We start from the raw sequence: 15899 nt of genomic DNA on the forward strand, positions 1-15899 counted from the left end.
CAGAGAAGAAGACGAGAGTTTCTTTTGTTGAAACTAGGAGTTATATCTCTTGGTGGGACTTTTTTTCTTCGACACCCTTGTAAATGTGTAATACAATACCATATGAAGAAATATGTATTCTTTGAACCATTCCAGTTGACAGCCTTTTTGGTAGGAACTCGGCTGGATGAAGGAAAATCAAAATCAAAGTGAAGTGCATTTGAATAATGATATCCTTCCTCAGCCAAGGGATCTTGTTTTCCTAATATTTGAATTGATAGTTGTTAGTATTTGTTACTAAGTCCGCCTTATCCTTCTTGGATCTAATTTTGAGGACTTGAGCTGAATTTAAGCTAAAATTTTATTTTATTTTACTTGATTACCATGTATTTTACTTTTGAGTATTATTTTCCTGCTTTTCTTCAACTTTCTGTACAAGTGGATACTTGATTTATAACATGTAAAAATTTGATAAATAAATAATTAAAAAAAAAAAAATAGCCCTAAAAATTAAAAATGATTAAAATAAAAATTATGAATAACCAAATCCGCAGATTCGGAGGGAGAAGTGTATTGTGGATATGATAGTGCCAAGAATTTTAGGAATCATATGGCTAGGAACATAAGGTAAACTATGAATGGGAATAGGAGAATAAGGGCTCCTTTTACAAAGGTGCGCTAGCATTTCTAGCGCACACACTAGATTAGCGTGCGCTACCTGAAAAACTACCGCCTGCTCAATAAAGTGACAATTTAGTCTGTGCTATTCCGCGCATTAAGGCCCTAACGCACCTTTGTAAAAGGAGCCCAAAATAATTTTATATAGAATGCCATGCAGATTAGTCCTCAAAATTATTATAAGAAGAATTGAGCCTATCGCACAAAATCTTAAACGGGCAGCAACATGATACAGAAAGAAATCAGGAAAACCAATCCTTCCATTTACTTTGGATGATTTCAGAATTTTAATTGCAATATGAGGTGTTTTGTTCCTCCATATATATTTATTAAGTTTGGTTTCTATGGATTTTTAGAAGGATCTTGGAACAAGTTTGGGAAGCATTCCTAGGTAATAATTAACAATAGGCATGATAGTCATCTTAATTGCTTCTGCAAGTCTCCACCAAGATAAAGACATAGGGAACCATTTGCTAATAAAAAAATTTGGCCCGCGACTTAACATATGTTTTAGATTTTGGCCCCTTATGTGATTGAGTTTGACACCCCTGTATTAAATCATGCTTGTCTACATGTTTCACAATTTTATTTTTTATAATTGTTTCCACTTTGCATGGCACTGAAATCAGACTTACCGGTCTGTAATTTCCCAGCTCGCCCCTGGAACCCTTTTTAAAGATCGGTGTAACATTGACCACTCTCTAATTTTCAGGTAGTACTGACGATATTAACGACAGGTTACAAATCACTAATAGCAGATCAGCAATTTCATGTGTGAGTTCTTTCAGTACCCTAGGATATGTACCATCCGGTCCAGGTGATTTATCACTCTTTAACTTGTCAATTTGGCTTAGTACGTTTTCCAGGTTCACAAATGTTTCTTTCAGGTCATCCACATCATCACCCTTGAAAACCATTTTTGGTTCAGGTAAATCTCTTACATATATGTAAGTGGATGGGCTTTTCCTGGTCCTGGTATTATTATTCTGTGCATAATGACAAGAGGTAGCTCCTGGTTTGGCTTTGCCAAATCAGTTGAGCAAGGGGATTAGGCTTCCTGAGTGCTTATTGCAGGGTAAACTGTAGTTGGTGGTGTTGGTTCCCTACCCATCTCCAGTGATTCTCATCTAGGAATTATCCTGCGCTCCTTCCTCACAAGAAAATAAAAAAAGAAATGAAGTGCAGTATGCTAGAGACAAGTTTGGACAACCGACTGTGTATGTCTTGTGTGCTTGGAGGAGTTGTGAGTGCTGCATGGTTCAGCTGAGGCAGGCACAGTTCTAGCAGCAACTGTAAGTACAGTCCATTGTTGTCTATGGGGAAATCGAGGGTGGGGGATCTTATAATGGCATTTTTGGAAGTTTATGGGGCTAGGATTTTGGGTTCCCTAACTCCAAAAGCCCTTTTTCTGAAATTTTTGTCCTTTTTATTCGGCTCCCCTGGGCCATTTTCTGGTGCCAAAACATTGCTGCGGCAGCCATCTTGTTTTTCCCGATTTGAGTTTAAAAGTCTCTGTCTGCTTCAAAGCTTCTCATTTTTGGTTAAAATTGGTACAGATGGACTCTTTACGCTTTTTGCCCCGATTCATGCTAGATTACCGATGGATGGCCAGTTGAACAACTGTTATGTGTGCTATGGGACATTTGGGGGTGGGGGCAGGTGCCCTGGGCTTGGCCCCCTTTGGTCCCTCTAAGGCAGGGGTGTCAAAGTTCCTACTTGAAGACCGCAATCCAGTCGGGTTTTCAGGATTTCCCCAATGAATATGCATGAGATCTATTAGCATACAATGAAAGCAGTGCATGCAAATAGATCTCATGCATATTCATTGGGGAAATCCTGAAAACCCAACTGTATTGCGACCCTCGAGGAGGGACTTTTAACACCCCTGCTCTAGGGCAAGTGGACTAGAGATCGGAATCGATCCTTTTACTCCCCAAGAGAACTCTTAGTTTGGGGAGGATTCAGAGTCTCAGGCTGGTGTGAACAGTCAGAACTCTGTGTTACCCCTGGACCTTCTAATTTTTTTAGCACAGCAGCTGTTGCGGGATGCTATCTCGGAATCTCTTGGGCAATGAAGCTGAAGCCTTTACAGTCCTCTACTGCTCACCGCTCAGTCATACGCAACCTTAAGTCGCATTTCACCTTTCTTTTTCCTCTTCCCTTAACAACCACGAGATCTGGCTTAAAAAAAATGTAACTTCAAGAACATTACTTAAGTCTTATTGTAAACCTTGTAGAGAATTATGGGATATAAGACACTATTGTATTGTTTTTCCTTCACATCCTGCCTTTACAATGAGGTTATCAGAGCATGGAGAGGCAAGTTTGGAACCAGAGACTCCTATTTTTCGGCAGGTCTCTTTCTCAAGTGGACTTGCTGGTAGCATGGGTTATGAGAGGAATTCCTTTGCCTAGTGACAATAAAGCAATTTTGAGGGATGTGAATAGTCTCTGGGGTGAATTTGATCCTTGAGACAGAGGCCTTGGCTGTGGGGGCTGCAGGTGATAGCACCTTGGGTGGCATCGCCTACTATTCTCTGTTGTATCAGGCTCCATCAGAGGAGGAGCATGCTTAACCCCAGTCACTAGTTTCGGCTATGGATTATGTAGCAGAGGTTCAGGGACATGAGACAAGACTGTTTATTTTTCACCACTGGTAGAATGCTCTGAAACGACTTGTGCAGGAGATTTGTCTTTCAAGCTCCTTTTGATAGGTTACCATTCAAGGGTTAGATGTTTTTATGGCCAGTGAGGTGGATTGTTGCCCCCCCAGTCTGTGCCAGATGGTAGATTCAGTCTGTGTCAGACAGTAGACAGTTTGGAACCTGCCTGGTATACTAGGGGCGCTAGGTATACCAGGCAGGAGCGAACTTTCCACTCTCCTGCCCCACACTGATCCCCTCTGAATGGCTGCTGTGAGTTCTTGCGGTCCAACAGAGTACCAGGCAGGAGTGAACTTTTTGCGCTCCTGCGGCGCTGAGTCGCTCGCTGAATGGCTGCCACCATTTCTCATGGGACTCGCTCAGGCCTAGTATACCACTGGGCCGCAAGAGCTCAAGGCAGCCATTCAGGGATGGGCTCAGCATGAGGCAGGAGCACAGAAAGCTCGCTCCTGCCCGGTGCACTGCTGGACTACCAGGGATTCAAAAAGGTAAACGGGGGGGAGGCAGGAGGGAGGTAAAAAAAAAATTGTCAGAGTCATCCAGGACAGGAGATGGGAATGATCCCTCCTGTCAAGGCCTACCACTGGACCACCAGGTCATACGGCAGGCTCAGAGGAGGCCTGCAGGACATTGGGAGAGAAGGGACAGGGCAGGGAAGTGGGACAGGGTGGAGAGCCTAGCCACCTAGGCAGGGAGTGAGGGGGCTGGGTGCAGATCCTGGCAGGGCAGATCACATGAATATTAACCACCCCCATTCCAAGCTTATATTCAAGTCAACCTTTTTTTTCCTCCTTTTTTGGGGAGAAAAAGGGTACCTCAACTTATATTCGGACCATCTTATGAGTAATATATGGTAATTCACCTTCTCTCTTATTTTTGCTGTAAGATAATAGTTTGTGCATACAGATATGTTGCACAAGTAAAAAGAATCTTATAAAGTACCGTATACAGTATACTCGAATATTGGCCCAAAAATGGGGGTCTCGGTATATATTTGAGTCACCACCCGGCTGATGGCACAGCTGTCCTCCATTCATCTCCCAATGACCATCAGGGCTCTAATCTTCAATAGAGTGACCCCCCCCACACACACACATGCTCTCCCTGCCGAATACATGCCTCTCCATGATGAATCTCAAAGCTGCTATCCTCCATGCGCACAAACCGCCACCTTCCATGTATACCCACCCGACATTGTGCTTAACTTTAACACTAGAAACCTGCTGCTGCCGCCGTCAATGCTGTATTCTGATCCACGCATGCTCATAGCCTGCCAGCTCCTGCCCCCTCCAAGGTTCTCAGATAAGGCGGGAGCAGGCCTTGAGCATGTGCAGATGCTTGAAGCTCCGCCCCAGATCAAAATACACTATTGACCATACATCAGGTTTCCAGTGCTAATGGTAAGCGTAATGTTGGGGAGTGGGGCATGCAAGGAGGAGGGCGGGAGTTTGTGTACATGGAGAATAGTGGCTTTGAGGTTCATCAAAGGGGGCATTAGAGGAGAAGCGTTGGGGCTGCCGTGTCAGGAGTCCTCTGAGAGCGAAAACTTTGGTTTTGGAAAAGTGCTGCGAAGGTGAGGGGAAGAGAGGGAGGGTAACAAAAAGACTGGACGAAGGAGAATCACTGGACATAGTGTACCTGGACTTCAGTAAAGCTTTTGACAGCGTCCCACACCGCAGACTGTTAAACAAGATGAAGTCGATGGGGTTAGGAGAGACTCTGACGGCATGGGTCAATGATTGGCTGAGTGGCAGACTTCAGAGGGTGATGGTTAACGGTACTTTCTCTGAGACATCGGTAGTGACCAGCGGGGTGCCGCAGGGCTCGGTCTTGGGTCCACTCCTCTTCAACATATTCATAGGAGATCTGACTCAAGGGCTTCATGGTAAAGTAACATTATTCGCCGACGACGCCAAACTATGTAATATGGTAAGCGAGGGCAAACTACAAGATAGTATGGCGCAGGACCTACGTACATTGGAAAGCTGGTCCTCAACCTGGCAGCTGGGCTTCAATGCTGGAAAGTGTAAGGTCATGCACCTGGGTAGCAGAAACCCGTGCAGAACTTATACCTTGAACGGTGAGACCTTGACCAGGACTTCAGCAGAACGAGATTTAGGAGTAATCATCAGCGCAGACATGAAATCTGCCAATCAGGTGGAGAAGGCTTCATCAAGGGCAAGACAGATGCTGGGTTGCATCCGTAGAAGTTTCGTCAGCAGAAAGCCTGCAGTCATAATGCCATTATACAGGACCATGGTGAGACCTCATCTGGAATACTGCGTGCAATTCTGGAATCCACATTATCGCAAGGACATGCAGAGGGTCGAGTCGGTCCAAAGGATGGCCACCAGAATGGTCTCAGGGCTTAAAGGTCTCTCGTACGAAGCAAGACTAAACAGTTTGCAGCTCTACACTCTCGAGGAACGCAGGGAGAGGGGAGACATGATTGAGACGTTTAAATACATCACCGGACGTATAGAAGTGGAAGATAACATTTTCCTTCTCAGAGGCCCCTCAACCACAAGGGGGCACCCGCTCAAACTCAAGGGCGGAAAATTTCACGGCGACACCAGGAAGTATTTCTTCACGGAGCGAGTGATTGATCAATGGAACAAGCTTCCAGTACAGGTAATCGAGGCCAGCAGCGTGCCAGATTTTAAGAATAAATGGGACGCCCATGTGGGATCCCTAAGTGGATCAGGGTAGAACATTGGCTAATATTAAGGGGAGGGTCTATAGAGTGGGCAGACTTGATGGGCCTTGGCCCTTTTCTGCCGTCATCTTTCTATGTTTCTATGTTTCTATGAGATGGCCCAACAAGGGGAAGAGGTTGAGTGGTGCTTCAGGCTTATTGTGTGGAGAAAGGGGGAACAACGACAGGTGCTGGTTAGAAGACGGGGAGTGAGAGAACAAATGCTGAATGGAAGTGGAGAGAGGGAGGATCAGATGCTGGATGAACTAGAGAGGCGAGAGAGGGGAGCAGCCACTGAATGTAAATGGGGAGGAGACAGATGCTAGATGGAAGTGGGGAGGAGAGAGAGGGGAGTAGTGGCTGGAAGGAAGTGGGGAAGACAGAGAGGGGAGCAGACACTGGAAGGAAGTGGAGAGAGCACATACTGAATGGAAGGAGGGAGATAGAGATAAAAGGGCACATGTTGGATTGGGGGAAGAAGCTAGAGTTAGTGAGATACTGGAAGGGGGTTAGGGAGAGAGGTGGCAAGTTGTAGGTAGACATAATGAAAAGAGGAAAATTGAGGACTGGATTGTAAGAATTCAATCTAGACAGAGGCAGAAAATAAATTGAAAAGGAAGATCCAGTGAAGAAAAGGGAAGAAGGGAGAGGAGAGAGATGCTAGACCATAGGGGGAGGGGGAGGAGACAGATACTAGATCTGAGGGGACGAAAGGAAGAGAGAGATGCTAAAAACCACCCCGGGAGGGAGGGAGAGATGGAAGGGGAGAGACAGACAGTTTCTGGAAGAGGCATGGAAAAAAGCAGATGCTAGAAGGAAGAGGCAGTGAGAGGGCAGACAGTGGATGGAAGAAAGAGAATGACCAGAAAATGAGGAAAGCAGAAACCAGACAACAAAGGTAGAAAAAAAATTCTATATATTTTTTTGCTTTAGGATAAAGTAGTATTGTAGCTGTGTTGGATAAATATTTATGAATAGAAAATGGAAATAAGGTGATCCTTTTTATTGGACTAATTTTAATACATGGAAAGGGACATTGGATCTTGTTGCCTGATCTCTTAATTAAGAATATAAGAGTTTCCATACTGGGACAAACTGAGGGTCTATCAAAGCCCAGTATCCTGTTTCCAGCAGTGGCCAATTCAGGTCACAATTATCCAGGTCACAAAGATCCCCAAAAAATAAACAGATTTTATGCTGCTTAGCCTAGAAAAAAAACAGTGGATATTCTCAAGTTTTTGTAGACTGGCTCAACAGAATCACCCAAATTTCTAATCTTGTTTTATATTCGAGTCGTCCTTTTTTCCTCCTCTCTTTTGGGGGGAGGACGGTCACCTCAGTTTATATTCAAATATATATGGTAATGAAGAGCTGACATAATCTGTTAGGGTAAACTTGTAAATAAGTGTGTGGAATTTGTTTACTTAAAATATTTACGCAATAATTTTTTAAGCACTTTTTGGTTAAAGGTTTAACTGACAAGTCATTACGGAAGATTTAGGAAGAAATTAGAAACCCATTTGTTTTTAATATCTTAAACAACAATCCTAGGATAATTATATTTGGCTTTTGTATTTTTCCTCAGTTTTTATCTAGTTAATCTTTTGTAATCCTCATTTTACCACATGAGTGGAAATTTTGCAGAATATAAATGCAATATTATATTGGGTTATAACTAGAATGATGCTCATAGAGAGGCCAGCACAAATTGAATATTTGTTAGAGGAAGAGCATCTTACTTGGTTGTAAGAAAGACTTGACTTAGTGACCTATTGTGATTTAGATCTGCAGTTTGTCATCTTTATATGAATGTGAATAGAAACACACTTGTCAATATAAATGACAACATTAACCCCCCCCCCCTTTTTTTTTTTTTTTTTATTACTAAACCACGATAGCGGTTATTAGCGGAGGGAGCTGCGCTGAATGCTCTGCACTGCTCCCGATGCTCAAAGGAATTCTATGAGCGTCGGGAACAGTGCGGAACATTCAGCACGGCTCCCTGCGGTAATAACTGCTATCGTGGTTTAGTAAAAGGGGGGGGGGGTAAGTTTCCAATATCAGCTAAAATTCTTATCTTTAGTTTAGAAGGCCATTATGGAATTGAAATTTGGTTTTGAAGATGCTAATGAATCAGAAAATCTTCAAACCTTTACTTTTTTTTTTTTTTTAACAAAATGATAAATTAGGGATGTGCACATACAGTTTTGATTTCTTTTCCATTACAGTGGAACCTTGGTTTACGAGCATATTTTGTTCCAGAAGTATGTCGTAAACCAAATTGCTCGTATATCAAAGCAAGTTTCCCCATAGGAAGTAAGGGAAACTCGCTTTGATCCGTTCTACCTTCTCCCCCCCCCCCCCCCCCCGAGGCTACCGGCGCTGCTCCATCCCCCCCCCCCCTTGAGGCCACCGATGCTGCTCCATACCCCCCCTCCTATGATCTGGCATCCCCCCTGCGAACCGGCATCCTCACCCCTGCTCACTTCGGCCCCCCTCCCCCGCGATTCTACATCCCCACGAGCACCGAAACGAAATCCCTTTCCCAGATTGAGCACCGGCACCAGCACCAACCCATAAGACGTGCCGGTGCCTGAAGATCCTCCCTCTTCTGGGCTGGGCAGTGTGTCGGAGATCTTCCCTCTTGCCTGTGCTGGGCTGGACTGGGCCTTGAGCATTTGCGCATGCTCAAGGCCTTCTGGTCTCGCTCTCTCCGAGATTCTCAGATTCAGAATCTCGGAGAGAGCGATACCAGAATGCCTTGAGCATGCGCAAATGCTCAAGGCCCAGTCCAGCCCAGCACAGGCAAGAGGGAGGATCTCTGACGCAGCGCCCAGCCCAGAAGAGGGAGGATCTTCGGGCACCGGCATGTCCTATGCGTTGATGCTGGTGCCGGTGCCCAATAGGGGTAAGAGATTTTGTTTCGGTGCACGGGGGGGGGGGGGGGGGATGTAGGATCGCGGGGGTGGGGGATGCCGGATCGCTTGGGGGGATGCCGGATCGCGGGATATGGTGCTCGTAAATCGAGTCAAACTCGGTTTCCGAGGCGCCAATTTTGTGAATGTTTTGCTCGTCTTGCACCAGTGCACTCGTAAACTGAGGTTTGACTGTATTTCTAAAATGTTTCCAGTTGTTGGTTTCTCTGCACAGTCTGGATAAAACCCACTCCCACAGAGAGAATAATGTCTGAAAATCTATAGACTATGCAATTTGGTTTAGTGCTCTAAATCTCTCTGTCTCTATTAATTTTTTCTTTTACTGTTAGCATAATTGGAAGGTTTGCTCTTTAAACTCTTTTTTTTGTATTTTTCATTGACCATTTCTATATTCATAATAACAGAAAGCATCGGAGCAATGTGGGACCAAGCAAACCCATTTCTCAGCCTCGAAGAAACATTGTAGGTTGCAGAATACAGCATGGATGGAAAGAAGGCAACAGTGGACCTGTAACGCAGTGGAAAGGAACAGTTCTGGATCAAGTTCCTGTGAATCCTTCTCTATATCTTATCAAGTATGATGGATTTGATTGTGTCTATGGACTAGAACTCCATAAAGATGAAAGGGTTTCAGCTTTGGAAGTTCTTCCTGATAGAGTTGGTAAGTGTAAGTTGTATATTGAATGCTGTTTATCGAAATTCTCATGCCTTCAGTGAAGTTTCAGTTCTAATTTGTTGGTCCATAATGTTTGGAAGGAGTTAGGAGCTTTCATTTATATTTGGTTTTTTTTTTTTGGTTTCAGTATTCATTGCCACAAGAACAGCAGGATAACCTTGATTAAAACGACGACTCATGATTATGTATAAATATCAGTGTGTTTGGGGATAGCAGCCAGGACACTTTTTAAAATCAGCAGATAGATAGCCAGCCTTGCTCATCCCTGTTTTCCCCAGCTTTCTTTGCTCATTCATCCTTTCCCTTGCCCAGGCCGCAAAATTCAGTCTCTAACCAGTTAACCATTACTTTGCCCATCTGACACGTCTACTGACTCCTGGCTGGCTTATGAGTCTTGGTCACTGAGCTGTAAGGTGCATGTGTTGCAATGTTTTTTCCCAAGAGAAACCAAAAAAACACTGTGAAGAGACGATGTTCCTGAATTGGACTTTATTAAGAAATATATATATTAAAAAATCAACAATCCACATAAAAACCTTAAGGACCTAGTCCGCTGGGAACATTGGACCCAACACAGTAGTCTTCCTCAGGGGTCCCTGCTAGTCCTAGGATGAAAGATACGTGGAAAGGCTAAACAATACGAAAGTACAGCTGCATAGAAGCTCTGCATATGATGCGCTTCAAAAACCAAATCAATATTGATTTGGTTTTTGAAGCACGTCATATGCGGAGCTTCTACGCATTTGTACTTTTGGATTGCTTTATCCAAAAGAACCATCTCCGCTTGGCTAGCAGGCTATCTCCTTTGTGTATACTTGGGCTGGGTTGACAGTACAAGGCTATGGTTGCCTCGGTGTTCATTTTCGCTTTGCATCTATTGAAGTGGCTACGTGGTGGTCTTACATTTATTTCTCACTACCGTTTAGAGCAGTGCCTCGCAAAACTTTGCAAAGTCACAGGCACACTAAACGTGGTGGCTGCAGCTCAAGGCATCAGGAAGGGTGTGGACATTGACGCGATGGATGCGTAATATGCACGCATGATTTCATCACATCAACGTCTGTGGGAGGCACGTCCTGTAGGCAGTCAGCCGGTGCCAGCACCTCTCCTTTCCCAGTGTCTCGTGGCACACAGTTTGCGATACACTGGTTTAGAGCATAACTCATGAAGAAATGGTTGGTTTTGGCAAGCAGTTCTGCAAAATCTATTCTCTACTTTAAAGCCAGGCTCCTGTATATTCGTATTAACCTCTTCCAGAGATGTGATCTTGGCACTGAATATCTTTGCAGTGGGGTCAATCGTAGCATTATCCAGATAGCAGCACAATAAAGTCAGGACAGAATTTTTTGTAGCTTAATTTTATCCGGATAGCGATTTGAAAATCACTGCTTCAAATCTGCCCTCATTCATGCCTACACACCACCCCACTGTAAGGATATTCATTGGTATTATCCAGTAGCCATGGGGGGGGGGGGGCGTCTTTGGCTTTGAGGGCCCAGTTTACTCCGTCCCTAACCTCTCCCCCTGTGTCCACCATCATTTCTTTGTTTCCTTGTGCCTCCCAAGTCCAGCATCTCCATTCTGTGTTCCTATTTTCCCCCATATCTAACACCTTCCCTCTGTGTCCATATATCTCCTTCCATGTCTGCTCCTTTGTGTCCATGTACCATCTCCATAGAGTTTCTTCCTTTGTGTCTCTGTTCTTCTTCTCATCTCTATGCCCATTACTTCTCCTTTGTTTCTATATACCGTATTTGCCGGCGTATAAGACGACTTTTTAGTACCTTAAAATCCTCCCCAAAGTCGGGGGTCGTCTTATACGCCGGGTACAGTTTACATGCCCTTACTTGCGGGGCTGGATGTACTCAGTCGCGCGGCTCTTCTTCTCCCTACCTTCTCTGCTTGCAGCACAGAGCCGAACGGAAGTCTTCCCGACGTCAGTGCTGACGTCGGAGGGGAGGGAGGGCTTAAACAAAGCTTAAACAAAGCCCTCCCTCCCTCCGACGTCAGCGCTGACGTCGGGAAGACTTCCGTTCGGCTCTGATGCAGGCATGGCAGGTAAGGAGAGAGAGAGTACCAAGAGAGAGGGGCGGCTGCCCCGCCCCGGTTGCAGCACAGCCGGCCAGGTCCCCTTACTTTTGTGGCACTTCCCCGACCGACCGACAACAGCCCGGGTCCGACAAACCTCCCTGCCCTGTAGCCGCGAATCTCAATTACCTTCTTACAGCAGCTGTAAGAAGGTAATTTAGATTCGCGGTTAAGGGCAGGGAAGTTTGTCGGACCCGGGCTGTTGTCGGTGGGTCGGGGAAGTGCCACAAAAGTAAGGGGACCTGGCTGGCTGTGCTGCACCCGGGGCGGTAGAGAAGGAGGGGGGGGGGGGGAAGGACTCTGAAAGCACTTGAAGACAGAGGAGGGAGAAGAACGCTGAAAGCACATGGGGGAATACAAAGGGGTGGAGAAGGAAGAAGGGGTCGTCTTATACGGCGAGTATAACACAAAACTCTATTTTTTAACTAAAAGTTGGGGGGTCGTCTTATACGCCCAGTCGTCCTATACGCCGGCAAATACGGTACTTCCCTGTGTGTCTCTTCCCTCCTTCCCTGTGATGTGTGTTCAGTATTTAATTCATGCTTCTTTCATCCACTTAGTGTTCCATCTTTTTCCCTTCTCTTCCCTTGAGGCTCTCTCACCCCCCAACTACACATATACAGGTCCAGCAACTCTTTCTGTCCTCCAGTAGTCCCCTTCCCCCTTACAGCTCCAGCATATGCCTCTCCTTTCCATTCAGCTTCAGCACCCAATCCCACAGCTTAATCACCTCTCTCCCTACCCTCAAGCTTTAGCGCCCCCCACCCCCAGTACCTCTCTCCATCCAACACCAGCCCTCCTCCCCTTGCGAATCCAGCACCTCTATTCCTTACTCCCAAAGGCTCCAGTACTTCTCTCTCCCTTCCTTCCAGCCGATCCCCCATCCCCTGTGGGCCTAGCACCTCTCTCCCTTTATATCCAGCCCCCTCCCCCAAACAGGTCCAGTACTTCTGTCTCCCTCCAACCGCAGCCCCTCTCTGCCTTGCATAGCCTTCAACTCTCTATCCCCAACATAAGAGTAGCCTTACTGAGTCAGACCAATGGTTCATCAAGCCCAGTAGCCCTCTGTCAGACACTCCATGTGATGAAACTTTCTGTTTTTGCAAAAACTGAAAGATAAATCATGAGGGAACCCGGAAGAGGGAAGGCCTGTGTGGGGATTGGCTGGCACCAAAAGGTATGTGCCAGTGGCAGACAGACAGAGGGAGGGAAGAAAGAAGGCCCGGGGAGCTGCAATTGCAAGGGTTTTTTCCCACAGCGACAAGGCTTTTTACTGTTCCCTTGGGGCAGTAAAAAGCTTTGCTCCCACATTCATGGTTTTAAAAAAACAAAAAGAAATTTTTTTCCTATGAATTTACTTTGTCATTCTCTACTTTGGATATTTGTTCACCTAGTAGTTTCCTCTTGTGCTTTCTAGTTAGCTGCTTTCAATTAGCTGCTTAAACAAATTATTTTTTTATTGACAAAGCAGATGAGGAATTTGTTCATCTAGAGCTGTGTTGTAGGTATGCCAAAATTTTGTTTGTTTAAATTTGTGCAACCTAAAATATAAGCACTTAGTCACTCACTAAATTTCAGACTTGCAAATGTAATAATGCGGATGGTAGTACTATTTCCTAATTAAATGTATGGATGTTAAATTTTTATTTCTTTTTACCCTATATTTTTCAGCTTCATCTCGAATCAGTGATGCCCATTTGGCTGACACCATGATCGGTAAAGCAGTGGAACACATGTTTGAAACAGAGGATGGCTCAAAGGATGAGTGGCGGGGCATGGTCTTAGCACGCGCACCTATAATGAACACATGGTTTTATATTACCTACGAAAAAGATCCTGTCTTATACATGTACCAGCTGTTAGATGATTACAAAGAAGGCGACCTCCGTATCATGCCAGATTCTAGTGAGTGACCATGTATTTATTTCTTAAACCTACTGTCTGCCGGGGGGGAGGGGGAGGGAGGGGAGGGGGATTGGAGGTTGCATCTGTGCATAAATTATTATCCTGCAATTCAGGCTAAGAAATAGAACTTGCTGTTCATCAAAATAGATGGGTGTTTATTTTTTCATCAAGGTTTTCCAACACTGAATTTGACAGTATATTTTTGAAAATGCATTATAGGATTTTTGTAAGCAATAAGAACATAAGAATAGCCTTATTGGGTCAGACCAATAGTCCATCTAGCCCAGTATCCTGTCTTCATGGAGGCCAATCCAAATCACAAGTACCTGGCAAAAACCCAAATAATAGCAGCATTCCAGGGCAAGCAGTAGTTCCCCCATGTCTGTATCAACAGCAGACTATGGACTAGAGAGTTGTGCGGGGACAGAAATCCCACCCGTCCCCGCCAAAATCCCACCCATCCCCGGGGACGGAATCCCCACCCGTCCCTGCGAGGAATCCCTCCATCCCCACCCATCCCTGTGAGGAATCCCCTCCGTCCCCACCCTTCCCTATAAACTTCATAAATAGTTATTTTATTTAATTATGCTACTGAATTAAAGGCTCTGGTAGAGACCCATTTACAAATAAGCAAAGAGACTTTATTAATTTGGAAATATTAATTGGGAAGAATACATACTTTGTAAATGGGTTTCTACCAGAACCTCTGATATAAATATAAAATGGCGGTATACAAAAATAAAGTTATTATTATTATATAAATACTCAGCTGATGAGAACCCACAAGCTGTCATCTGAGGACTTCCTTTGCAGTTGGCCGGGGGTCCCTTTTGCCATGCTTGGCAGGCAGCAGTAGCGTCCCTGAGTCACAGATGCTGGCACCTCAGTGGCTCAAGGATGCTGCCAGCGACTGCTGCGCTTGGTGGAGGCGAGTTCCGGCCATCTCTAGAGGAGGTCCTCTGCTGGCGGTGCTTGGGAATCCCCACCAGTCACGGCAAGGGTCAGCAAGTACTTCAACACTGTAGAAATAAAATCAGAAATGCATTTCCTTTTCTTTTGAACACAAAACAAAGACATCTGCCATATACATTTCCCAAAGCTAACATATTTTAGTCAATAAATTCTGTTTTTTACTTTTGTTGTCTGGAGACTTATTTTTCCATAAAGTTGGTCCCAGTTTCTTTTTTCCGCTTTCCCATCTTCTGTAAATTCTTCTGTTTCTGTCCATTGGTTCCCCCTACCATGGTCCAGCATTTATCTCTTTCTCATCTTTCGTGCCTGCCCACCAGCCCCATGCCCAACATTTCTCCTTCTATCACCCATCTCCAGCACCATGCCACATCTCTCCCTCCATTTCCTTCACCACTGTCCAACATTCCTTCCTCTTGCATCCCTTTCAATCTTTCCCATTGTTCCCTTGCCACATTTCTCACTCTCATCTTTTTCTTCCCTATCATATTCTGTACCTCCCTCCCTACGATCAAAAATTCTCCTCTTTCTTCCATTTGCCTTGTGTACACAACCAAATCTCTCTTTCCCGCTCACTGACACACCCACACCCAATTCTCCCTTTCTATTCCCTCCCCCATCTCAGCAACTCTTTCCCTCCCTTCCTCTCTCCCCAGTTCATGACTTCTGTGGTCCAAAAATGCACTCCCTTCCACCACTTCATTTGAGTCCAGATAACAGCAGGGGTTGGAGGCAGCCTGCAGCACGCCATATGTAGCCAACCCAGAAGTCTTCCCCCGAAGTCAGAGCTGACATCGGAGGGAAGGCTTTGTATCAGTCTGGCGGCGGCGGAGGTGTCAGGTGAGAGGGGAGTAGATACTGGATGTAGGAGGTGAGAGGAGACAAACTGTAGATAGAAAGGGGGAGGGATCAGACACACTGGATGAAAGGGGAAAGATAAGACAAGCTGGAATGCCTGGGGAGAGAGAAAAAGACAAATGATGGATGTAAAGAAAAGGAGAGGGGAGGAAGACATTGAATGGAAAGGAGGAGAGGGGGAGGATACGGATGGAAGGGAGGAAAGAGAAAGATGGGGCAGACACTGAATAGAAGGGGGAGAAAGAGAAATGAAGCAGATGCTGGGCTGAAAGGGGGGAAAGATGAGCAGATGCTGGATGGAAGGGGAGAAATAAGGGTGGATGATGGATGGGATGACAGAGGGGGAAGAGAGGAGACAGATCAGATGCTGTGCTGAAGCAGGAGACAGAGATGCAGATGCTGGATGGAAAGACGGGAGGGGCAGATACTGGATGGAAAGGGACCTCAGGTCA

The 15899-nt window shown here is 45.3% G+C and overlaps 1 protein-coding gene across 8 annotated transcripts in view; it reads left to right on the forward strand.

The window, feature by feature from the left end:
• Positions 1 to 15899, forward strand: part of SPIN1 (spindlin 1) — a 193993-nt gene that overhangs the window by 147079 nt on the left and 31015 nt on the right. For all 8 annotated transcript variants that reach the window (XM_033928667.1, XM_033928683.1, XM_033928675.1 and 5 more), the window contains 2 exons: positions 9356 to 9612; positions 13387 to 13620. In XM_033928667.1, coding sequence (XP_033784558.1) covers positions 9356 to 9612; positions 13387 to 13620 — 491 coding nt within the window. The remainder of the gene's footprint in view (positions 1 to 9355; positions 9613 to 13386; positions 13621 to 15899) is intronic.

This window comes from Geotrypetes seraphini, chromosome 1, assembly GCF_902459505.1.
Source record: "Geotrypetes seraphini chromosome 1, aGeoSer1.1, whole genome shotgun sequence".
In the NCBI taxonomy this organism is placed as follows: Eukaryota; Metazoa; Chordata; class Amphibia; order Gymnophiona; family Dermophiidae; genus Geotrypetes; species Geotrypetes seraphini.